Source organism: Meles meles, chromosome 11 (genome assembly GCF_922984935.1).
Source record: "Meles meles chromosome 11, mMelMel3.1 paternal haplotype, whole genome shotgun sequence".
In the NCBI taxonomy this organism is placed as follows: domain Eukaryota; kingdom Metazoa; phylum Chordata; class Mammalia; order Carnivora; family Mustelidae; genus Meles; species Meles meles.
The window spans coordinates 92917964-92942760 of NC_060076.1; the positions used below are offsets into that span (position 1 = coordinate 92917964).

At 44.1% G+C, this 24797-nt stretch overlaps 1 protein-coding gene across 12 annotated transcripts in view; it reads right to left on the reverse strand.

Annotated features, from left to right (window-relative positions):
• The window catches only part of SPATA6L (spermatogenesis associated 6 like), a 64254-nt gene that overhangs the window by 30275 nt on the left and 9182 nt on the right, over positions 1 to 24797 (reverse strand). For 7 of the 12 annotated variants that reach the window (XM_046022941.1, XM_046022940.1, XM_046022939.1 and 4 more), the window contains exons 1-4: positions 18140 to 18593; positions 17348 to 17485; positions 14345 to 14393; positions 10972 to 11013 (exon numbers count right to left, since the gene is read on the reverse strand). In XM_046022941.1, the coding sequence (XP_045878897.1) occupies positions 10972 to 11013; positions 14345 to 14393; positions 17348 to 17485; positions 18140 to 18451 (541 nt within the window). In that variant the 5' untranslated portion in view covers positions 18452 to 18593. Of the gene's footprint in view, positions 1 to 401; positions 832 to 922; positions 1001 to 10971; positions 11014 to 14344; positions 14394 to 17347; positions 17486 to 18139; positions 18594 to 22028; positions 22074 to 22257; positions 22278 to 24797 lie in introns of those variants that run through there. The other 5 variants (XM_046022942.1, XM_046022943.1, XM_046022944.1 and 2 more) reach the window with 4 other exon arrangements.

Here is a 24797-nt window from a genome sequence, read left to right on the forward strand (position 1 = left end):
AACTCCTTAAACTCGTAACATTCTTTCAGGTGAGAAGCTGTTTTGTAATTGGCTGAGCCTGGAACCTCACAGTTACATATGAACACGGAGCACTTGCTTTGCACGATCTTAACATACGCTGAATTTTCAGGAAAGCAGCTACCATGTAAACTAAGATCAATCGTACCCGGCTGTGTTTGGTTCTTTACTGAGACGCAACTGGCATTTTGAAAATCATGCCACATCTAAATACCTCCTTACACTCAATGTTCGGGTATCAATACCAGTATTTTATTTTCAACCATTTTCCTTTTATTTCTCCTTTGCTGCAACTGAGATATTAAACCGTTTGCCGCGATGTGTGAGAGCTGGTTACATTAACCATGAACAGTATCTCAGTACAGCAAAGGGATGCCACAAACCATGCGTTCCCGAAAGATCTCGGGTCTAGGAGGGCTGAGAGTCACGGCGCTGAAGGACGGCTGCTAGCGGAACCCTCCTTGTCTACACAGCAGGCGCTGCACGAGAGGGTCAGACGGAGAGTGGCCCCTGCGCAGAGCACCGCTAAGAAAGAAACCAGAGTAAGTGAGACGGCTTGGCCGTTTGGTGACTGCCATTTGATTCTGAGAACGCACATCAGTGGGACAAACACCTGACGTTGTCAAACGTGACGGAGTAATGTCTTCCTACTTATTCCACTCAGTACAAACGCTTGGGCTGTAATAAGGACCAAAGGGCAAAAAGAACGTATTATCTCTTTCATCACGAAATCATCTTTCCACTCCTATCGTCTCGTCTCGGACGTGCACCAGCCACACGGACTGATGAGCTGTCTTTCCCTCCTCCGCTATGTACGGACTCCCTCAGCCCACGCGGCTCCTTCCAGAATGTCCTTCCTTCCTTCCCATCCTCAGTGAGATCCCATTCATCTTTCAAGTCTCACCTTAAATGTCTCCTCATGTCTCCAAGGTAACAGGTCCAAAACAGAACTCTTGGGTTTTTCCCAGAAGGAAGCTCTTCCTTATCCTCCCATCAGAAGAACAAGTACCATAAGCTTGAGCCAAAAATCTAGGATTTACCCTTAACTTCAGTCTTTCACTCCTCGTGTGAACCCATTAGCTAGTCCTGTAGACTCCATCTCCAGTATTAAATCTAAAGTTTGGGTCCTCTCTCCACCCTTACGGCCACCAGCCTGGTCCCAGCCCCACCGCCTGCCTCCCATACCATGGCCACCGCCTCCGACCTGGCCTCCCTGCTTCCGCTGTCCCGCTATCAGACCTCTCCTCCATATACTACCATGTTATAAATACATCACATTGTACCTTTCCATCTTCTAACAGCCTTCCAATGGGCTCCCCATCCTGCTGGAATAAAACCAAAACATCTTCCACTGGCCTTCAAGACTCCGTGTACTCAGGCCTCGCCTCACTCCTCTCCATCCTGTTACCACTTGCCGCCTCGATCATGTCACGTCCGCCCTGCTGCCCTTCCTGCTGTCCTTCAGACACACCAAGCTCGCCCCAACCTTAGACGCTTGCCCCGTGTTCTCCTGTCACATTCCTTCCCCAGATCTCTGCATGGCCGGCACCCTCCTATCTGATGAGGGACCTCAGCTGAAATGTCATCTCATCAGATGGGCGGGACCCCAACCTAAAGGGGCCTGGCACTCCCCGCCACATCACCCTATTTCACTTTCTGCCCGACATGTGGCACGAACCAAGACTGGCATCACACCCGTGTTTGTGATCTGCTCCCGTCGGTGCTGGGACCGTTACATTCCTTACCGCCTGCCTGGCAGGGCCGTCCCTAGATGGGTGTGAGTGTAGGCTGGTTACCAGCATGCAGCCCAGCCAAGACCACCTCACCCGGAAGGGGCTATTCTGCCAGCATCTCTCATAGGCCCCTGCAGAGGTCATTAAAGGTAGACTTTTTAAAAAAATTTTTTAAAGGTTTTATTCATTTATTTGACAGAGTTCACAAGGAGGGAGAGAGGCAGACAGAGAGGGAGAGGGGGAAGCAGGCTCCCCGCTGAGCAGAGAGCCTGATGCAGGACTCGATCCCAGGACCCTGGGATCATGACCTGAGCCATAGGCAAAGGCTTAACGCACTGAGCCACCCAGGTGCCCCAAAGATGGACATTTTAAAGATCTCTTTTTTAATTTGTTTATTTAGAGAGAGAGCAACTCCCCACTGAGCACAGAGCCAGATGTGGGGCTCAACGTGGGGCTCGATCCCAGGACCTCGAGACCATGACCTGAGTCAACACCAAGAGTCCTTTGCTCAACTGACTGAGACACGCAGACACCCTCAAGAAGGAGCTTGTACAACTGCACTTCAGTGGCGGTCAGAAAAGAGAGGCATCGGGCAGCCTCCTGGAGCTGCCCCCAAGCAGATGACGTGAGAGGACTTAAGGCTCTGCTTACATTAGGTGCTCGGTTAGCAATAGTCTTTGAGACTTGGCTTCCACCACCGGAAGAGAAGGAGACAGACCAAAAGTCCTCTCAAATCTTTTCAACTCCTACCCTTCATTCATTTCCCAACCACTTCCTGTCCACTTTTTCAATCTCTTTTCATTCATAAGTTCCAGAAATATGCACTGAGGACCTACTGTGTGCTGGGAGTTCTAGACTCTGGGTGTATAGCCGAGAACGCATGGGTACAATTCCCGCCCTCCCGGAGCTCACGGTCCACAGCTGGTAAACAGTTACACGAGTGAATATACAATGCACATTGATGATAAAAAGGAAGGTGGGGGGCAGTTCTAAGATGGATCTCCCGCTTCATCCCAGCCTCCTTTTCATCAGTGCTCCTTTGACAGTGCTCTCTCGGTGATGGGCATGATGTCCCCCCTCGCTGGCCAGAGAGACTTGCTCCACTCAGGGACCTCATAAGTGCAGCCTGAAAACAGGCAGTGATGTGAATGAAACTCTCCTCGCCCCATCACTAGCAACGAAACACAGCTTTCTACTGAAGCCTGGCACGGTGGTTAAGAACTGTTTCTTGGCTCAGACAGAGGGGGTTCAAATCCCCGCCCCACCATCTACCAGCTCTGTGCCCAAGAGCAAATTACATAAGCTCCTAGTTTCAGCTTCCTGTTCAGGAAAGCATAGAAGTCGTAACAGTCCCTGCCCCCGGGGCTGCAGTGAGGGCACGTGACATTTAGAAAGTGCTGAGCAAGGGGTGCCTGGGTGGCTCAGTGGGTTGAGCCTCTGCCTTTGGCTCACAAAGTGCCGAGCACACCACCTGCCATCAGCTGGCGCCATCGGGACGGCTCCACGCTGCCAGCCGAGCAGAGGTCCAGCGCCACCCTGCTCTCCGGTCGTCACGTGTTTCCGATCCTACGCCCCTGCTCAGATAAACCCCAACATGCACGGTGAGATGCTCTCCATGCCGGCCTTCTCCTTTCTCCTTCCATAGGTTTTTGGCCCGCTCTCGTCACTGCGTCCAACATGACAGCTACTAAATCACGACTCGTGGATTGAGCAAGAATCACAATAAAAATAAAGAGGTCAGAGACTAGGAGGCCCGTCTCCTGTCTTGGAAGCACAGGAACAGAGGCTGAAATTGGAGAAGAGAAGTAAAAGGCTATGTGTCTCAGTTCTCTCTCTCTCTCTCTGCTTTGGTCATGTTCTGGAGTCCAAACTGCCACCCAGTGTGCAAATGCCGGCATGGCAAGGGGACACGGCAGCAGGAGCCTCGGCCATGCATCATAAGCAAAGACACCGGATCAGCAATCCCCCTAGGCCAAGGGAAATGACTGGCAGAAATCGGAGTTCTTGCAGACTCAGACCCGGACATCATCAACGCCTTCAGTGAGAAACTTGTCCCCAAAAAAGGAAAACAAATGAGCCTTCAAGAAAAACAGTCATTTTCATAACCATGTTGTTTTGAAAATCTAGCCTCTGCAGAGCATATCAGAAGTGACAGCTTGCCCATCTCATGCGACACCTTCTGCACAGAGAAGGAGACCAGCTCTGTGAGCAGGAGGCACCTAGGACACCACGCAGCAGAGCAAGAAATCAGACCCGTATTCACTGAGGCAGGAGGAGCTCTTTTGTTGCCGATGCCTCGTGAACACCACGACGAAGGATAAAACGAAGTCTGATTGAAGGAACAGCGCCCACTGAAATAGCATTTTACAGCGAGGCAGAGCCTCCGTGATTTTTCCCAGAGGAAGAGATGGGTAAGAAGAAAGCCCCAAGCTCCCAGGCAAACAGGATTACATTGCTGCCCCCCTGTGTCTGCTGGCTTTTTCTCAGCTTTTGTAAACATGAACATTTGGGGAAGGGGGGGTCCTTCATGGCTTCTAAGCCAAATCATGGGACCTCTTTAGCAGTAAAGCTATATGCAAATCTGAGGTACTCGTGTTATTAACATAATGGTCATAATATGTCTTTTGACTATATGTGTGTTGGAAAGCGGTGCAAATAAACATCAAACAATAAAATAGGGGCACCTGAGTTGCTCAGTCATTAATTGTCTGCCTTTGGCTCAGGTCATGATCCCAGGACCTCAGGATCGAACCCAGTACTGGGCTCCACGCTCGTGGGGAAGCCTGCTTCTCCCTCTCCCACTCCCCCCCTACCCTGCTTGTGTTCCCTCTCTTGCTGTGTCTCTGTCAAACAAATAAATAAAACCTTAAAAAACAACAACAACAATAAGGGCGCCTGGGTGGCTCAGTGGGTTAAAGCCTCTGCCTTCCGCTCAGGTCATGATCTCAGGGTCCTGGGATCGAGTCCCGTGTCGGGCTCTCTGCCCAGCAGGGAGCCTGCTTCCCCCTCTCTCTGCCTGCCTCTCTGCCTATTTGCGATCTCTCTCTCTATGTCAAATAAATAAATAAAATCTTTAAAAAAAAAAAAAGTAAAAAAAAAACAATAAAATAACATCTGCAGCAAAATGAAAAGTGAAAGATTTCAGCCACATGAAGGATGGGTCCACGTGAACCTAAGTGTGGTCCCTGGGACCCCACAGTGCAGCCTACGAGACAAATCATTTTTGCTTAATTATCCAGTATCAAGAACCAGGAGAGCCAAGAGGGCTCCCTTACCACCGTTCTGCCTGGAGCTACGGGCATGATACCAGCAGCCCAGCATGGGGTGTGTTCTGAGCACACCTTAATACACAGATGTTGGACCAGTCAACGGGCCAATCTGTAATGCATCTGAAGCCGAGTGAAATTATTTTTATCAATTTTAATTTAATGCTACTAAAAATTATAATTCGCAATACAAGGACTGTAGACAAAAGGAAAATAAGTACCATATGGCCTCCATTTCATATCTGAGTAGCTTCTGAGTTATAACCCGTCTGCATGCATCCAGCCTCAAGGTTCTCCAGTCAATCATCATGGCCTTGAACTACTCCTGCAACCTTCTCACAGATGGATTTCTGGTCATATGGTAATCTAAGATACGTTAAGTTTTAAAAAGCAAGTTGCAGGCTATGTATATTCAATCAGTATGTATACTAAACATACATATATCAAATACTAGATATATAGAGTATGTTCATGTATACATGTGTGTATGTATAAATGTATTTTAATTTCCTCGAATACACTAAATGCATTACGTATACATATATCTGAAAATATCTAAAAAGCAACACAATAAATTATTAGTAGTAATTATTGTCAGAGGTTGTTGATGAATGTGGCTTTTAACTATTTTATAAACTTTGTGTTAGTTAAATTTTTATAGTAGTAGTATTTAGATATTGGGTTACATTTTTTTAAGGTTTTATTTATTTATTTGACAGAGAGAGAGAAAGGACAAGCAGGGGGAGGGGCAGAGGGAGATGGAGAAGGAGATTTCCCACCAAGTAGAGAGCCCGATGTGGGGCTCGAGCCAAGGACCCTGAGATCATGATGTGAGCCAAAGGCAGATGCTTAACTGATTGAGCCACCCAGGCACCCTAGAATTTGTGTTATTTTTAAAGCTTCTTATAGAATTGTAAAAAGACCAAAATGGGCCTGCTTCTACTTCATTAACACTGAAATATAACTTGCCAGTTTGCATTGATATATGTTTGAATATAAAATTAGGTCAAAAAAGAAAAAATAAAACTATGGAAAAAAATTCAATACCCTGATTTTAGCCTATCACTTTCAGGCTGGAAAATATTCAGAAAGAATTTGTGAAAAGCAGGTAGAAAGCCTCTCTGATCTTCCCTCTGTTCTCCTTAAGAAAGCCCTGACATTATGAGACTGCCTGTCCTTAGATCCACACAGGGTGGGGTTCCTCTCTGTTTTCAGGGCCTGCTTCTGCCAAAGAGCCAAGAGGCAGAAGAAAGAGCTACAGACTTCCGGGTCCCCACAACTACTCAGGGCCTGTGTCTTGCTCTGGGGACAATCCCAGCAGGCAAAACTACAAAACTCAAACGGCCTCCAGTCAGCTTTAGTTTGTGGAGCTGTGAGACTCACTTTCCTTCTCCCATGTTTTCTTTCTTTTTTTTTTTTTTTTTAAGATTTTATTTATTCATTTGACAGAGATCACAGATAGGCAGAGAGGCAGGCAGAGAGATAGAGGGGGAAGCAGGCTCCCTCCTGAACAGAGATCCTGATGTGGGGCTCAAACCCAGGACCCTGAGATCATGACCTGAGCCGAAGGCAGAGGCTTAACCCACTGAGCCACCCAGGTGCCCCCTTCTCCCATGCTTTCTTAAGAAAACAAAAGATTCAAAAAAAAAAGAAAGAAAACAAAAGATTCAAACAATAAATAAATAAATAATCAAGGGGCGCCTGGAAGGCTCAGTGAGTTAAAGCCTGCTCAGCAAGAAGCCTGCTTCCTCCTCTTCTCCGCCTGCCTCTCCACCTACTTGTAATCTCTGTCAAATAAATAAATAAACAAATCTTTAAAAAAATAAAATAAAATATCAAAAGAACACAAGAGAACAGGAGACATACATATGCATTATTCATGACTTATTAAAACTTCAGTAAAATTACCCCAGGAATGTATACCAAAGTACGACATTAACATCCAGACATCACTCTACAAGGAATCAAAGGACACTGAAAGTCATGTTATACGGAAGAAAAGCAAGAAAACAAATCATGGGAAAATGGAAACTTTTAAGAAGTAAATTTTAAATTTTAGGTTGTCACAAATCTAAATCACATATCTAAAAAGAAGGGGCCAGCACATATAGTAAAATATATTTTGAAGAAATTATATACTTTGCAAACACAATAAATTCACATAATATCCAGCAGCAACTAGTCTTATGGGCAAGGGGCATCCCACACGTTACTGAATACAGTAAAAACGGAAACTTGCTGGCGGTCAGCTTACTCCCAGGTGACAAGCTACAGATGTTCAGTCTAGTACAGTCGGCCCCCCCTTACCCACAGTGGGTTCTGTTCCGAGGCCCCCAGTGGAGGCCTGAAACAGCAGGAAGTCCTCAGTCCTATATACACTATGTTCTTCCCCAGGCATACCTACCTATGATGAAGTTTAACTCATAAGTTAGGCTTAGTAAGAGATTAACAATAACTACTAAGAAAATGGAAAAATTATAACAATATACCGTAATAACAGTCATGTGAATGTGGTCTTTGCAAAATCACCCTTCCCGTGACGATGTGATTTGATAAAAGGCCTACGTGATGAGAAGAGGTGAGGAGAGTGACTCAGTTGTTAAGCTACTACTGACCTCCTGACGATGTCAGGAACAGGGTCCTGTGCTTCTCAACCAAGGTTGTTGCCATGGTTAACTGGAACCATGGGAAGCAGAAGCCCAGATACGGGAAGACTACTGTAGTTCTATTCTTTATGAACATACCACGAGAAAAAAATGATTTTTTTATAAATATGTGAAAGACAAAACCTAAATGATTAACAGTATCAATTTAAGGATAATTATACTACGAAAGGGCACCTGGGTGGCTCGGTGGGTTAAAGCCTCTGCCTTCAGCTCAAGGTCATGATCCCGGAGTCCTGGGATGGAGCCCCACATTGGGCTCTCTGCTCAGCAGGGAGCCTGCTCCCACCCCCCCCCCGCCTGCCTCTCTGCCTACTTGTGATCTCTCTGTCAAATAAATAAATAAATAATCTTTAAAAAAAAACAAAACGATATACTACAATGGAAAAACCCATAGCTATTGAGAATGACAAACCATAGCAAAACCCCAAATATTATTTCTCTATTGTTCATGGACTTACAATAACATGTAAGTAAATTAATGAAATTCTTTATTGTCATTAAAAATAATGATGTTCGGGGCGCCTGGGTGGCTCAGTAGGTTAAAGACTCCTTCAGCTCAGGTCACGATCCCAGGGTCCTGGGATCGAGCCCCGCATGGGGTTCTCTGCTCAGCAGGGAGACTGCTTCCTCCTCTCTCCTCTCTCTGCTTGTCTCTCTGCCTACTTGTGATCTCTGTTAAATAAATAAAATAAAATAAAATAAAATAAAAATAATGATGTTCATCTATGCTTTTAGAAATGCCAGTGCAACAGTCTTTATCATGGGGGAGGCCACAAAGAGAAGAAAATGTATGTGACACTATAACGTAGAAATTCTTTATCTAGGTGTTCTTCTGTCCACAGAGATACAGCAAGAAATAGGCTCACCAAATTGTAAACGTTTTCTCATCATTTGGGAATGCTTTTTGCAGCAAGTAAAAACTGTAAAGATATTTTCACTTTAGGAGGAGAAAAGGCAAAAACCTATAACAGTAAAGATCAAAAAGGAATTAGAAATGTTTGAGTTTTAGGGTGCCTGGGTGGCTCAGTCGGTTAAGCCGCTGCTTTCGGCTCAGGTCATGATCTCGGGGTCCTGGAATCAAGTCCCACATCGGGCTCTCTGCTCAGCGGGGAGCTTGCTTCCCTCTCTCTCTGCCTGCCTCTCTGCTTACTTGTGATCTCTTTGTCAAATAAATAAATAAATAAATATCTAAAAAAAAAGAAAAAAAAGAAATGTTTGAGTTTTAAATATTCCCTCCCTCTCTCTCTCTCCCTTTCTCTCTCTCTCACACACACACACACACACACACACACACACACACACACACAGAGACTAAAATCACCAGGTAGGGACGCCTGGGTGGCTCAGTTGGTTAAGCATCTGACTTTGGCTCAGGTCATGATCCCAGGGTCCTGGGATTGAGCCCCTGCATCAGGCTCCCCTGCTTGAAGGGAGCCTGCTTCTCCCTCTCCCTCTGCCCCTCCTCCATGCTTGTGTTCTCTCTCTCTCTCAAATAAATAAATCCTTTAAAAAAAAAAAAAAAGACACACAAAGCAAAGGTACAACAGAAAAGTTTCCTCCTAAAGTCCCATGATTCTAGCAAGCATTTTTTCTGTAAAGAGCCAGACAGTAAATATTTTAGGCTTTGCAGACCATATGGTCATAACTACTCAACTCCAGCATTAAAATAAAAAAAAGCAGCCACAGACAATATTTAAACAAATGAGTATGGCTGTGTTCCCATAAAACTTTATGGGCAACAAAATCTGAATTTTATATAATTTTCACATCATGAAATACTTAAAAAGTTTTTCCAACCACTCAAAAATGTAAGAACTGAAGACAGTTTGGCAGTTCCTTCAAAAGTTCCTTCAAAAACACAGAAGGGCGCCTGGGATGGTCAGTCAGTGAAGCATCCGACTTTTTTTTTTTTTCCCAAAGATTTTATTTATTTATTTGACAGGGAGAGAGAGAGACAGTGAGAGAGGAAACACAAGCAGGGGGAGTGGGAGAGGGAGAAGCATGCCTCCCACTGAGAAGGGAGCCCAATATGGGGCTTGATCCCAGGACACTGGGATCATGATGGGAACCAAAGGCAGATACCCAATGACTGAGCCACCCAGATGCCCAAAATCTGACTCTTGATTTTGGCTCAGGTCATGATCTCAGGGTCGTGGGATCGAGCCTTGCGTCAGGCTCTGAACTCAGCATGGAGTCTGCTTGTCCCTCTCCCTCCCCCTGCTTGCATGTACATGTGTGCGCACGCTCTCTCTCTCAAATAAATATTTTTTTAAAAAATTAAACATGGAGGTACCATATAACACAAAAATCTACTCCTACATATACACCCAAGAGAACTGAAAACATGTAATCACACGACCACTTGTACATGAATGTTGATAGCACTGTTATTCATAATATTCAAACAGTGGAAACAACCCATACGTCCACCAACCAGCAAACGCATAAACAAACTTTGATGTATCCGTATAAAGGCACATCATGCAGCCCTAAAAAGGAATGAAGTAATGATCCATGCCACATCACGGTTGCACCTTGAGAACATGCAAAGTGAAAGGGGGCACACAAAAGGCCACATATTGTCTGAGTCCATTGACATTAAATGTCCAGAACAGGCCAATCAACAGAGAAAGTAGATTAGTCACCGCCAGGGCTGTGGGAAGAGGGAATGGAGAGGAACTACTGAGGACTGGGCGTTTCGTTCTGGAATAATAAAAATGTTCTGGAATAAGATAGTGGTGACTGTTGCACAACTCTGTAAAGATACTAAAGCAACTGAATTATACACTTGACAAAAATGAAATTTGTAGTATATGAACTAAACATAGAGTATATGAATCTCAATTTTTAAATACACAGACATTTAGCTCACGACTCATACAAAACAAACTGCAGGCGGGCTTTGGCCTGCGGCCTATAGTTTGCCAACCCTGTTCTAGCATTTAACACAGAAGCCAGCTTTGGGTCGTCCACACCCACACATGCCCCATAAATCAGAACAAAGTCAAAGGCAACAACTGGAAAGAAACTGAGCCAAGATTTTATTATTTGATGATAATTAGATAAAGTTATGAAAAAACAGAAAGTCAAATGCCTGCTCACGCTTACTGCCATCAAACCCATAAAGTTATTTTTTCCAGGAATGGACAGAATTCAACAGACCAGTCGGGGGGGGGGGAAGGGAGTGTTCTAGAAAGCACAACTTGTAAATACCCATCCATTCCGTCATGCCGAAGTCCTTTCAAAATAAAAGGAGCAACTTTAGAAACGCGTTTACTGGCGCATTACCTGGAGGTACCAGCTGTATTAGCTCAAACCTGGTGAGGAAGCCTAAAAGGGAAAAAATGAGATTTTAACACTTAGAAAAACTGCTGGCGTTGTTCAGTAATTGCTAAGTTTAAAAATGCCAGAACACCCCATTTACATTAATAATAATAATAATAGGTCCCGTACCAACAATGATTTAGGTATTTTGAGGCCCAGTAATTCAAAGGCATGGAATGAGAGTAAATGGTATTTTATGCCCTGATTTTAATATATTCATATTTTAATATATTCATGAGTCACTGACATAATAATCAACTTCTCATTTTTAAAAATTCACAATACGACTGTTGTCTATTAACCTATACAAGTTAATCTTGCTTTAAACAGTATACTCTCAGGGTGCCTGGGTGGCTCACTGGGTTAAGCCTCTGCCTTCAGCTCAGGTCATGATCCCAGCGTCCTGGGATAAAGCCCCGCATCGGGCTCTCTGCTCAACAGGGAGACTGCTTCCCCCTCTCTCTCTGCCTGCCTCTCTACCTACTTGTGATCTCTCTCTCTCTCTGTCAAATAAATAAATAAAAATCTAAAAAACAAAAAACAGTATACTCTCTGACTGCATAAATGAGACATAAAACATTACATTTTTTATACTTCCTGAGTCCAAAAGGTATTTGTAAAGAGTGAGCCCATGTACAAAATCTATAAAGACAAGAATAAAATTCAAATCTTAAAGTAATTTAAACATAAATGGTATAACAATTAAAAGTCAATAAAGATAATTCCTACAAAATATGAAAAGTGCAAACACTTTAAAATAGATAATATTGGTGACAATTATAGACACTTATAATTACTAATACTGTATGATATATTTGAAAGTTGCTAAGAGACTAGGTCTTAAATGTTCTCACAATAAAAAAGAAACGGCATTGTGTGCTGTGCTGAGAGTCTTAGCTATTGTTGTGGTAGTTATCATTTCACAAAATTTAAGTGTTTGGAATCCACATACTGCATACCTTAAATTCACACAATGTTATACATCAATTATGTCTCAAAGAAGCTGGAAATACATGAAAGAAAAGTAAAATTGCCTTTTTGTGGACTTATGAAAAATATGAGTGTATGAGGACAGAATTTTAAATGCCAAGAAACTTAGCAACTAAAATAGCTTGTAATTTTAGGTTTACCAAGTAGGAAGAAGGAGGATCTTTGCCAGCTATCACTCCAATGGTAATGTGAAGCACTTCATTATCTCAGGCTCCAAATTCCTTACATTCGATTAATTCTCACCACACCCCACCTTCATGGATTGGAAGACTTAATATTGTTCAGGTAGAAATATTCCCCAAGTTGATTCACAGGTTCAGGGCAATGCCTATCAACATCCTAGCTGGCTTCTTTGCAGAACTGGCATGCTGATCCTAAAATTCATATGGAAAGCCAAGGAACTTCAAATAGCAAAAACTCCCTTGAAAAAAGAACTAAGGGGGCGCCTGGGTGGCTCAGTGGGTTAAACCTCTGCCTTCAGCTCAGGTCATGATCCCAGGGTCCAGGGATCGAGTCCCACATCGGGCTCTGTGCTCAGTGGAGAGCCTGCTTCCTCCTCTCTCTTTCTCTCTCTCTCTCTCTGCCTACTTGTGATCTCTGTCAAATAAATAAATAAAGTCCTTTAAAAAAAAAAAAAAGAAAAAAGAACTAAGGTGGGGGACTCACATTTCCTGATCAAAATACTCTTATTAATATATGGTACCAGGGCAAATGCATATCCGGATGCAAAAGAATGAAATTGGACCCCTACTTCATGGTATTTACAAAAATCAGTATAATACGTGTCATAGGCCTAAATGTAAAAGTTGAAACTATAAAACTCTTAAAAGAAAACATAGACATAAATCTCTGTGCCTTGAATGAGGTAATGCTTTCTTAGCTATGACATTAAAAGTGCAAATAACAAAAGAAAACAGATAAAACAGAACTCATCAAAATTTAAAAATTTTGTGTTTCCAAGAACAGCATCAAGAAAGTGAAAAGATAATCCAAAGAATGGAAGAAAATATTTATCCATTGTATACCTGATATGGGACTTATATCTATAACATACATAGAACTCCATATAATACAAGTCTATTACATATTACAACTCAATAATAAAAAGCCAAATAACACAATTAAAATATAACCACAAGCTCTGAATACACATTTCTCCAAATAAGACATACAGTCAAGAAGACATGAAAAATGCTCAGCATCATCACACCACAAAGAGGTTTCACTTCATACCCACAAGGATGGCTAACCACCAAAAGGGTAGGGACTAACTAGTGCTGGCCAGGATGTGGAGAAATGCAGCCCTCACACGCCTTGCTGGGACAATGTGAAATGATGCAGCTGCTTTGGTAAAGTTTCTGCAGAGATTAAAGAGAATTACTATATGATCCGGCATGTCTATTCCTAGGTATGTACCCAAGAAATGAGCATATGTCTGGGTGCCTGGGTGGCTCAGTGGGTTAAAGCCTCTGCCTTCGGCTCAGGTCATGATCCCAAGGTCCTCTCTGCTCAGCGGGGAGCCTGCTTACCCCCCTTCTCTCTCTGCCTGCCTCTCTGCCTACTTGTGATCTCTCTGTCAAACTCTGTCAAAATTAGCAGCTAAGATAGCTTGTAATTTTAATAAATTGTAATTTTAATAAATTGTGAATTTAATAAATAAAATCTTTAAAAAAAGAAAAAAAAAGAAATGAGCATATGTCAACAAAAACACTTGTACATAGATATTCATAGCAGGATTATTCATCACAGCCCAAACGTGAAAACAACCCAACTTTCCATCAACCAAGGAATGAATAAATAAAATGTAGTGTAGCCACACAATGGAACACTATCTGGCCTAAAAAACAAATGAAGTACAAACACATGCTATAGCGAAGATGAATCCTGAAAACATTATGCTGAGTGAAAGAAGCCAGTCACAAAGGACCACGTATTGTATAATTCCATTTATATGAAATATCCAGAATAAGCAAATCTACAGAGACAGAAAGATTGGTTAGTAGTTACCTAGGGCTGAGAGGGATTCGTGTTTAGGGATTCACTCTGTGGTGGTAAAAATGTTCTAAAATTAATTATGGTGATGGTTACACAACTGTGTAAAGATACGAAAACCACTTAATTGTAATAAATTAGTAAACAATAAGTCCAATAAATCCCATCTCTATCTAAAAAAGAGTTTGTGAAAAAATTAAAAACATGATTTAAATTTGACATAGACTCGCCTGAATATAAATGTGGAAATTTATATCAAACATGGAAATATCACAACTTAGAATATAGTAGAATTTTACATCTGTGCACACAATTACATGCACACAACAGTTTTTTTTGTTTTGAGAGTACCTACTTTCTAAAATGTCTGCTACAGCCCCAGGATCTATTGCATTTTCAAATACCTGCAAGAAAAAAAATGATGAAAATACATTATCAAAGATTAATATATATTTATAGTAACTGTAGATTATATTCTTCCAAATAATTAGCACATGCCAATTCCAGCCATATAATATTTTAAACTATTTTAAACTTCAACAGGAGTATCTTTAACAGGAATGTGGTTAAAAGTTCAATGAATGACTACAGAATGAGAACACAGTACCAAGTACAAGGAAAACCTGAGTTAGCTCAATCTACCACTGCTCAAAGTGTCATCAACTTGACCTAGTTCCACAGTTTGTTCCTAAAAGCATATCTGGCATCAACCTCAGAGTTTGCTTGAGGACCTAAAAAACATTGCCTTCCACAGACACTCATTAAATGATGTTATCTGAATAAATGATGTTAGCAACTGGTTGTGCTGAAAAGGAACATAAGAAAATGCTCTCTATGTGTAACACAAAAGTAAACTATGAGCAAAACAAGTCAATCGGAGAAAGATAACTATCATATGATCTCTCTGATATGAGGAAGTGGAGATGCAATGTGGGGGGTCTGGGGGGTAGGAAAAGAATAAATGAAACAAGATGGGATTGGGAGGGAGACAAACCATTAGAGACTCTTAATCTCACAAAACAAACTGAGGGTGGCGGGGGGGAGGGGGGTCGGGAGAGGGTGGTGGGGTTATGGACATTGGGGAGGGTATGTGCTATGGTGAGTGCTGTGAAGTGTGTAAACCTCGCGATTCACAGACCTGTACCCCGGGGGTAAAAACACATTATATATCCATAAAAAAATGAAAAAGTAAACTATGCACTAGTAGCTAGACTCCTACAGAATCCAAAATACCCAGAGTGAGGGAGAGCCTCGTAAGTTTAAAGTATATCGTGAAGCACAAGACAAACGTTGTAGTATCTCTCTAGCCAATGCCAAATCTGCTTATTTTGATCTTGAGCGGAAGGATCTGGGAGGGGACTGAGATTAAAGGCATAACATGCCCTTCTCCCTGAACTCTGGAAGTCTCTAAGAAACCAAGTTTTCAGCGAGTTTGATTTCAGGCGTTTAAGTTCTGATTTAAACGGTGTTTAAATTTAAGTATGGTTGGGGCACCTGGGTGGCTCCGTGGGTTAAGCCTCTGCCTTAGGCTCAGGTCATGATCTCAGGGTTCTGGGATCGAGCCCGGTATTGGGCTCTCTGCTCGGCAGGGAGCCTGCTTCCTCCTCTCTCTCTACCTGCCTCTCTGCCTACTTGTGAATAAATAAATAAATTCTTTAAAAAAAAAAAATTTAAGCATGGTTAAAATCTGCTCCTGATCCAAAGCCAGGTCACCTTTAAGTACAAAAATGGAGGCTGTCCCCTGTAATCCATTTTTGTCTTACCAACTTCAATTTCACAAGCAAATGCAGGTGAGGACTTCTTCTCTTGAACTATTTCAGTACTAGCATCCCTTGACTTCATCCATGTCTACGGATTTTCTCAACTATGATCCTGGGGAGTAACTGCTCAAACAGAATGTCTCATGCATTCTTTTTCTTTTTAAATTGTACTTATTTATTTGAGAGAGAGAGAACACGAGCAGAGAAGAGGCAGAGGCAGAGGGAGAAACAAACTCTCTGCCAAGCAGGGAGCCCAGTGTGGGACTTGATTCCAAGACTTCAGGATCATGACTGGAGCCAAAGGCAGATGCTCAACCGACTGAGCCACCCAGGTGCCCTGTCTCATGCATTCTTGATAAGCAATTTCTTATTTATCCAAATGTCTGAGAACATTCAGTTCTGGGTCACACAGAGGGTCCACAGAGGAGAAGATGTCTTGGATACTTGCTGCAAGTATTCGCAGCTAGAGGATGGAACAAACACAAGACAACTGGGGCCGGGTGGGAGAAAGCCAGAATATGAACCCAAACAGCTCAAAAACGAGGGCAATATTTCAAAATAGACTGGATTTTCACCACCCACTTCCTACCACTACCAATATCTAAAAAGTAGAAATGGGTTCCTCTGGATTCTGACTATATGTCCCAAGGTAATATCCATTTATTTCTCTCCTCTCTTATCCAACCAGCTTGGTAGGCTTATTTAAATTTCTTCTGTGATTTCAAAAAATGTTACATAGAACGCTAGCCTTTTAGCAAATCAATTCTCATCTCCTCTCCCAGTCTCAGTTGGAAACAGGTTATTTTCTGGACAGTACCATCCAGACCTTTAAAAGTGATAGGCTCTACCTTGTCTAGCCTTCCCATACTCATCCCTTCAACCAAAAAGCAACTCAGCAATATTGTTCCGGGGAAAATCATTAGGCTTATCAAGGTTAAAACTGATTCTGCCTTCAAATTCCAAAACAAAAAATTCAAAGAACTGTGCATGATTCATAATAATGAAATTAATGTTCTAAATAAAAGTGGGGGAAAAGTCGTAATGTTCTATTAATATCATGTTCATATTCACTAGAATGCAACTTGGGCTTTATCACTGTAGCTAAATAAACCAAGGATGACCTCAGAAAATTCAGTAAATCTGAAGAGGCTTGTTTTGTTACGGGATTTCAAATACAGGATTTTACAAATCTGAATATAGGGGTTTTTTCCCCATTATTTTTCTGAGTCTACGAAAGTTTGTTTCTAAGGTCCACTAATTAACTGATAATCCCTGTCATAAATGTAACGCAGCTGCCTCTTACACCTCCAAGAACATTCAGAAAATGCTCTCTGCTCCAGTTAGAAAATGCCATGGGAATTCCAAGAATAGAAAACATCCACCGGGGCACTTAGCTCTGGCTTGACAGAACTTGGCTCAGACCTACAATGCAAAAGCAAGCCCTCCAACTCTGGTTTTGTCCTGTGCCCAAGTCCCTTCAAGTCATTTCTTTCTTTCTTTTTTAAAGAAAATATACAAAATAACTTTATAAGAACCATTAGATGACCCCCAGACAACATTTAAACTTCTCTATTTGGCAATCAGAAAGTCAAGGTTACCTTTTCAAACCTCATGCTCTGCTGAATCATAATAGGGAACACAGAGGGAAAGCAGTCCGTCTCCAGGTACTGATTTAGAAGGTACACCCCAAGGTACACATCTTGTTTGTCAGGAAGGAATACCCCTGGGCAAGAAATCTTAAAAACATGAAAAATAGAGAACAAGGTTTGTGAGGTGCCGCTTTTCTAAACGGAGCTGTTTTTCCTTAAACCCCAAGGCGACGTCAAATCCCCCATCCCTACCGCGCCCCTTCCCCTGGAGCCCCCACACCTCCCCCTTCCCCCTTCCCCCTTCCTCTCGTTCCTCAAGTGCAAACTCCAGTTTCCTCCCACATCTCCGCCAGGTGTCACAATCGTCCTCCCGCCCGCTCCTCTCCCCGCCCCTCCGGGATGGCAGTTGCGGAAGCGGAAGAGGCTGCAGGGCCGGGAGCCTCGCGCTAGGCCGGCCAGCTCCTGGGGTCCGGGCCCCCCGCCGCGATGCCGAGCCCCCGGAGGAACGCGGACGGACGCCCGCTGGCCGCCTCGGCATCGAGCAGCAGCAGCCCCGGCAGCCCGGCCCACGGCGGCGGCAGGTTCGAGTTCCAGTCGCTGCTCAGCAGCCGCGCGCCGGGCGCGGACCCCACCTGCGCCCGGCTCCGCGCGTCGGACAGCCCGGTGCACCGCCGCGGCTCCTTCCCCTTGGCCGGGGCGGGCCCCTCGCAGGCAGCCCCGACCCCGCTGCCCGAGGAAGACCGCATGGACCTGAACCCGTCCTTCTTGGGCATCGCCCTGCGCTCCCTGCTGGCAATCGACCTGTGGCTGTCCAAGAAGCTGGGGGTGTGCGCCGGGGAGAGCTCGTCCTGGGGTAGCATGCGGCCCCTTATGAAGCTGCTGGAGATCTCGGGACACGGCATCCCTTGGCTCCTGGGGACCCTCTACTGCCTGGCCAGGAGCGACAGCTGGGCCGGGCGCGAGGTGCTCATGAACCTGCTCTTTGCCCTTCTCTTGGACCTGCTGCTGGTGGCCCTGATCAAGGGGCTGGTGCGCAGGCGCCGCCCGGCTCACAACCAGATGGACATGTTTGTCACCCTCTCCGTGGACAAGTACTCCTTCCCCTCGGGCCATGCCACCAGGGCCGCCCTGGTGTCGCGGTTCATCTTGAACCACTTGGTGCTGGCCATTCCGCTGAGGGTGCTTGTGGTCCTATGGGCTTTCATCGTGGGCTTCTCCAGGGTCATGCTGGGGCGGCACAATGTCACTGATGTGGCTTTTGGCTTTTTTCTGGGCTACACGCAGTACAGCATAGTGGACTATTGCTGGCTTTCGCCCCACAATGCCCCGGTCCTCTTTGTACTGTGGAACCAACAATGACACCATCTCATTCATTATGGCACCCGGAGTTCTGAAAGTTTCCTCATGTGATGAAGCCAGAGTAAGCCAGAGGCAACCCCGCTTGTCCCTTTAAGGACATTTCAAGCTTTGTTTGGGATTTCAGGTGTCATTCCATTTTGATGGGTTGCTAGGCTGGAGAACATGCTGGCCATTATGACCAAAGCCATATTACAGAAAGCAAAAAAAAAAAAAAAAAAAAGCCCTCTATTACATATTTATTCAATAACTGCTTATATCTCCAGGACAACTGCAAAGAAAACAAGCTGGGGTGACTGTAATCGTGCTGTTTTTTAAAACTTGACAAAAGTAAATTTGTGTTTTGTAGTAATCCTGTATGTATCACTTGTAAAGTGAACTTAAAAAAAAAAAACCTATGATCTTCATTTTGTAAATATACGTGCAGATACGCCACCTACTAATACTAGTTTGAGGTAGATTTTAAACAGTATTTTAAAAGTCTAAGACATAGGTTCTAATCATTTATTCCCTGAAAATCTGTTGCCACGGTGTCTTCCTAATCCTGATTTTCTTGATAAGCTTTCTTAGTCTCTTCCATCTTTGTGGCTTGGGTAGTGATAAGAGATCATAGTACATATCTTGCTTTCCTTTCCCTCTACCTCCTCAAAAACTCTTTAAATAGATATTCATTTCCTATTCCTCTCTAATAGTATCTTTTTGCATTTAGAGAACAAGCCAAGAACTTACTTGAAGAAACACTTAAAGGTGGGCATAACGCAGTGCCCACAGAAAAGGAAGGATGAGACGATGGCCAAATGTTTAGTTCTGTTGATGACAAACAGCATGGCATGTCAGAGGACAGAAAAGCTAAGGGACATCAGGAACTAAGAGTCTGGGGGTGAGCTTACCACACACTATGTCAGTGGGCCAGTATGGCGGGAGATGGGGCTCTGCTGCCCATCATCTCTACTGAATAAAGATGACCTCACCTGAGGTAATAGGAAAATAACTTGGTTCTTTGCAGTGCAAGGGCATAAACTTTCTCAGAGCCACTACAAGGACGACCCTGTATATTAGAGTTTTTCATACGGAACTCCACTTCCCTGTATACAGCACACTTCAGGTAACAGTATGTACTTGAAATTCATCAGGGCAGCCCACTGCCATACCAGGCACAAGGTGTGACTAACTCCTAAATTTCCCTTTACATTGACCTTCACATTTAAAGCAGTTTTTCCAGGATGCCTCCCCAAATCACAAGACCAAAGACCACCAAATGCGGGATGGACTCTACTCATTATCCTTTGACCAGGGAAGACCAAGAAGGGGATGTGCTTTAAATGCTGTTCTACCTGAAAAATAAGAACTTTTGAATCACCTCTGGAACTGGTGTTTTCAGTTAATGACAATATTTTGACATGTATGAGGAGTGAGGATTATGGCCTTTGATCTGTCAGGTAGAGGGCCACACAGGAATCTGGAGAATGGTGTGACATGTGGGCTCTGACTGGGTAGAAATGGGAACTTTCTGAGTGGAAGAGGCACACGGAGGAACAGCTACTCCTCAAAGTAAAATAAAATCATTTGTATTCCCACAACATCCTGAACACAGACTACCTCTTCTCTCGCTGAATCGAACGGTAAAGCTCTTAAGTGATTCGATTTATTGTTTAATCTTGGATCTTTTGTTTTAATCCAGCAATATTCAGGCCAGATCTTTTTGAAAGTAATGATACTTATTTCCTTTTGCAGTGTTCACAAGTCTGAATATTGGGGGCTCACAATTAGTATTATCTTCAGGTTCCTGGTTATACTTCTGGAATTCCCTGTCTTAGCTGAGGCAGACCTGAGTTTGCAGGCTTTTAAAGCACAGATCAATTCAACTGATGTCTCTGAAACACTCTACTACAGAGTTGAAAATGATTTTACTGTAAATTAATTGTACACTGAAGAATGCCTTTTAAAAATTAAAATAAACCAATAATGTTGAATGAAGTGAGATGAAAACTTGTTTGATTTTTGCCTTGATGAAGAGGAAGACTGCTTTATCACTCAGCTTCTCAAGAATTCCTTCCCCTTACCACAAAAATTTGAGGGTCAGCACTTGATGTAGCACCATCTGATAGAGTCTGGGCCTATTTGCTCTCAGCGAAATGGGACATTCAGGAAATTTTTGTTTTTCTTTCAGAACTGCATGAATGATGAAGCCCCAGCACTTGTCTCTTGTATGGAAGCTAACCAGATTTTCCGTGGCCCTAATTTACTGACATCGTGCTTGTAATCACGACCAGGAGAGAAGCCCCTAGAGCTGGGAGGCAAAGCTGTATGACAGTCTGTCACCAACTTCAGATGGAAGCTGAATTCAGAGTAGTGACTGACCCCAAACAGGAACAATGTAATCATTCTGCCACAGCACCTCACTTAAGCAGGATTCAGTGGATTATAAAACAGGTGTTGACTAATTGACCCCTTTGGAATTAGCAACCCAGAGCCCATCTCTAGGGAAAATACTTAGAAAATACTCAATTAGGGGATGCCTGGGTGGCTGTCCGTTGGGCATCTGTTTCTGGCTCAGGTCATGATTCCAGGGTCCCTGGATCCAGCCCTGCATTGGGCTCCTTGCTCAGCAGTGAGCCTGCTTATTCCTTTGCCTGCTGCTTCCCCTCTTTGTGCTTTCTCTCTCTCACACAACAAATAAATAAAATCTTTAAAAATATATATTCCATTGGTTCATAGAGGTGGCAAGTTATTAGGAAGTGATTGGGCCTTCCGAAATTGAATTCTTGTTATTTAAAGAAGGGTTCGTTTTTTGCTTGTTTGTTTGCTTTTTAACAAATCTTTATCCTGGAAAAATATACAATTCTTCTTGGACTTAATGCATGGTTATTTTAAAATAACCATAAAATTTTATAAAGCTAACAAGTCCTGTGAGGGGGGAAAACGCTGAAAGAGGTTGGGCTGAGTTAAAGGTGGAGAAATCAGGGCGCCTGGGTGGCTCAGTGGGTTAAGCCGCTGCCTTCAGCTCAGGTCATGATCTCGGGGTCCTGGGATCGAGTCCCACATCGGGCTCTCTGCTCAGCGGAGAGCCTGCTTCCCTTCCTCTCTCTCTGCCTGCCTCTCTTGTGATTTCTCTCTGTCAAATAAATAAATCTTAAAAAAAAAAAAAAAAAAGGTGGGGAAATCAGGGAAGACCAAGGTAGAGATCTTAGGGACACAGAGATACGATCTGTCCCAAAAGATAATGATGTGTGTGGGGAGGAAGGAGGTGGTGTAAGTGGTCGCGACCATTTAGGAACCCTGGGGAAAGAGTCTGATTTAGAGCAAGGTGTGGAGAGTCGTCGACTTCTCTTACCGCCCGGATCTGTAGTTCCACCACCACTTCCAGAGGCATCGTTCCCTGCGTGGGCGAAAGGACGGGAATGAAAAGATCCTTTCGTGCGGAGCCTTGGACCGCTTTTCCTTAGTTTAGCTCACTCCCTGGGGCAAACGTTCCCAGCGGCTTCCCCTGCCCCCTTCGCCCTCGTCCCCCCATCTGTCCCCCCGGACTCAGCCCAGGTCCCTCGCACCCGGACGGGTCTCACACTGCGGGAGCTGGAGCCAAGGCTTCCAGAAGGCGGAAGCGCGGCGTTGCCATGAACGCTCAAACGCGCAACCTTCCACCTGGAACGCGGGCGGCTCGGCGCACGCGCAGTCCCGGAGCGGCGTCCCCGGCTGGGCGCCGGCCGTGCAAGGACCGGGTGCCGCCGCGGGGACTGGCTCGCAGGACGCTGAAAGAGCTCTAGTTTCCCTTCCCATCACGTCTCTTTACGGCCCCCGTTGCTATGTTAAAATGTTTACAGTGTGCATTCTGATAGGAGAGTAGGATCATTAGCTCCGTTATCATTTAAGTGCATCTCATGTTTAGTAGCTCTGTGGCCGCCGAGCCCTGGAATTTCTTTAACAATTCCAGTTAACAGAGTAGCCTGTCCTTGAAGGTACTCTCTTGCTTGTGAAATGTTAGGTCCTTGGGTTTGGTTTGAAAACACGGTCCCCGTCAGTAAGAAACCAACATGTGGGCTAATTAGAAATACAAGGATAATTCTGAGATTAAAACTTTTGGTTTCCCATGTTAGCCACAATGGAAATATTTGTCCGTCTCTCTTTTCTGGCGTTTAGTTAACCTAAGGCAAGCAGGGAATTACATTATGTCCCAGGGGGTAATAGTTACAGCGGTTGCCAAAGCCAGGGCCACACTGTGAAAACCATCAGAGGTGGCAGGCAGAGCGAAAGTTCTTAACCAGTAGGGCAAAATGCGATTTTGCCCACTCTCTGTATTTGATAGACAAAAAGGAAGGAAAGGAGGAGGGAGTGGTTGCTTCTAGCCAATCTGAAAAATCTGGGAGGGCTAATGCTGTCTCGGGAAAGAAACCTGAGATTGTGATGAGTCATTCATTACTAAGCTATGGGAGGTTTCTGCATTTGCAGGAATGCAAGTGCACAAACATGCCCTGAGACAATTAGGCATTCACTTTGGTAGATGGAGTTCTTTTCCCTGGAACGGGAACACTCATGATGAGGGAGGGTATATTTTGTCCTTACACAATCCCTGTTGCTTTGTCTGTCTGCACCTCAAGAGGCACATAGGTGCGTGCTTGGCTCCCTGCCATATCCAGAGAACTGATTCTTTGACTCACAACAGCTTACTGGTACCCAGGTGAGCAGTGATATACAGGAACAGGACCAGTGTCGACCCTCACAGGTAAGTCACCAAAACCAATGCTAAGTCATCAAGGAGAGTAACAACAACCAAAGCAAGAAGAATAAACGAATGGACAGAACATACGGTAAGGGAGGAATCGATCTTGATCGAGAACCTGCAAAGTGCTAGACACTTTGCATATGCTAATTCATTTCATCTCCACAATAACTCTTGGAGGAAGGTATCATCTCTATTTTACAGATGCAGGATCTGAGGCCAGACAGCCTTTTCCCCAAGGCCACACAGCTAAAGGGAAACAGCCACACTTGAATTCGGGTGTGCCCTGCCACCTCACAGCCCCTGTGGCATAGAAATCCTATTGATCTGTACAGACACACTGTCCCATCTCATGCTCCTACTAGTCTTAACTGCACTCTCCTTGCTTGGCTCCTAGGGTTGGATACAAGTCTTACTGGTTTCCCCTCAACCCTCTACCCATTCTTTCTCTCTCTTCATCCTCCTCTACCTGGCTATGCATGTTTCTAGATACTTTCCTTTACTTGCTCTATGCCCTTTACCTATGGTGGCGTACAGTGTCGGTAAGGACAAAAACATGACCACAGATCTACACCCAGGCCTTTCTTCTCTCCCCGACAAGGAGGACTCTCCTGACTATGAATACATGTGTCTCTTCTTTGTAGCAACTATCACCATAGCAGTTTCACAATTGTTCCTATGACTGTTGATTGTCTGTCTCCATAAACGGTGAGTTCTGCGTGGCTAAGAGTTTGTATTCTAAATCCCTAGCATAGCAGATGCTCAATGAATATCTTTGAAGAGATGTTAAATGCAGAGATGGTCAAGCCAGTCTATAGGGTTCAAAGGTATATGGGTAAGTTGAAGAAGGTCATCAAGAGCACATGACCACTGGTTGACCCGTAAGCTGGACCAGAGCAATTGGAAGCTTGTCATCCCCTTTCACTGTCCTTGGATATACATTCTGCCCACCATTCCTACAACAGGAGTCATTTCAAGAACGCAGGCCTTGAGACAGCAAAATGCTGCTGAGACCATCTGGATGGTGTATGTGACTGAACCCAGTTAAGTCCTCCAGATAAACCTTTAAGTTTCTGGAGGGTGGGTACAGAGATCTAGTCATCTTGCGGCTGCCTAAAACAAGCCTCCTGTGTTCCTAAGTTCCCCGCTTATTAAAACTGCCACCTACTGATCTTGAGTGCCCTGCCTTTTTCTTCAGTCTCTCACTGTCCTCCGTATCTAGGAACCAGCTTCAGATTTCACCCACCAAAGCTGCTGAGTTTGGGAATCCACACCACACCAGGGCGGACTAAATTCGCAGAATGAGGAAAGACCAGGTATAGCTACTGCGGCTAGTCTGCCATGGACGTATTAAATGAGTTGATGAGGAATATTTACGCTTGTTCA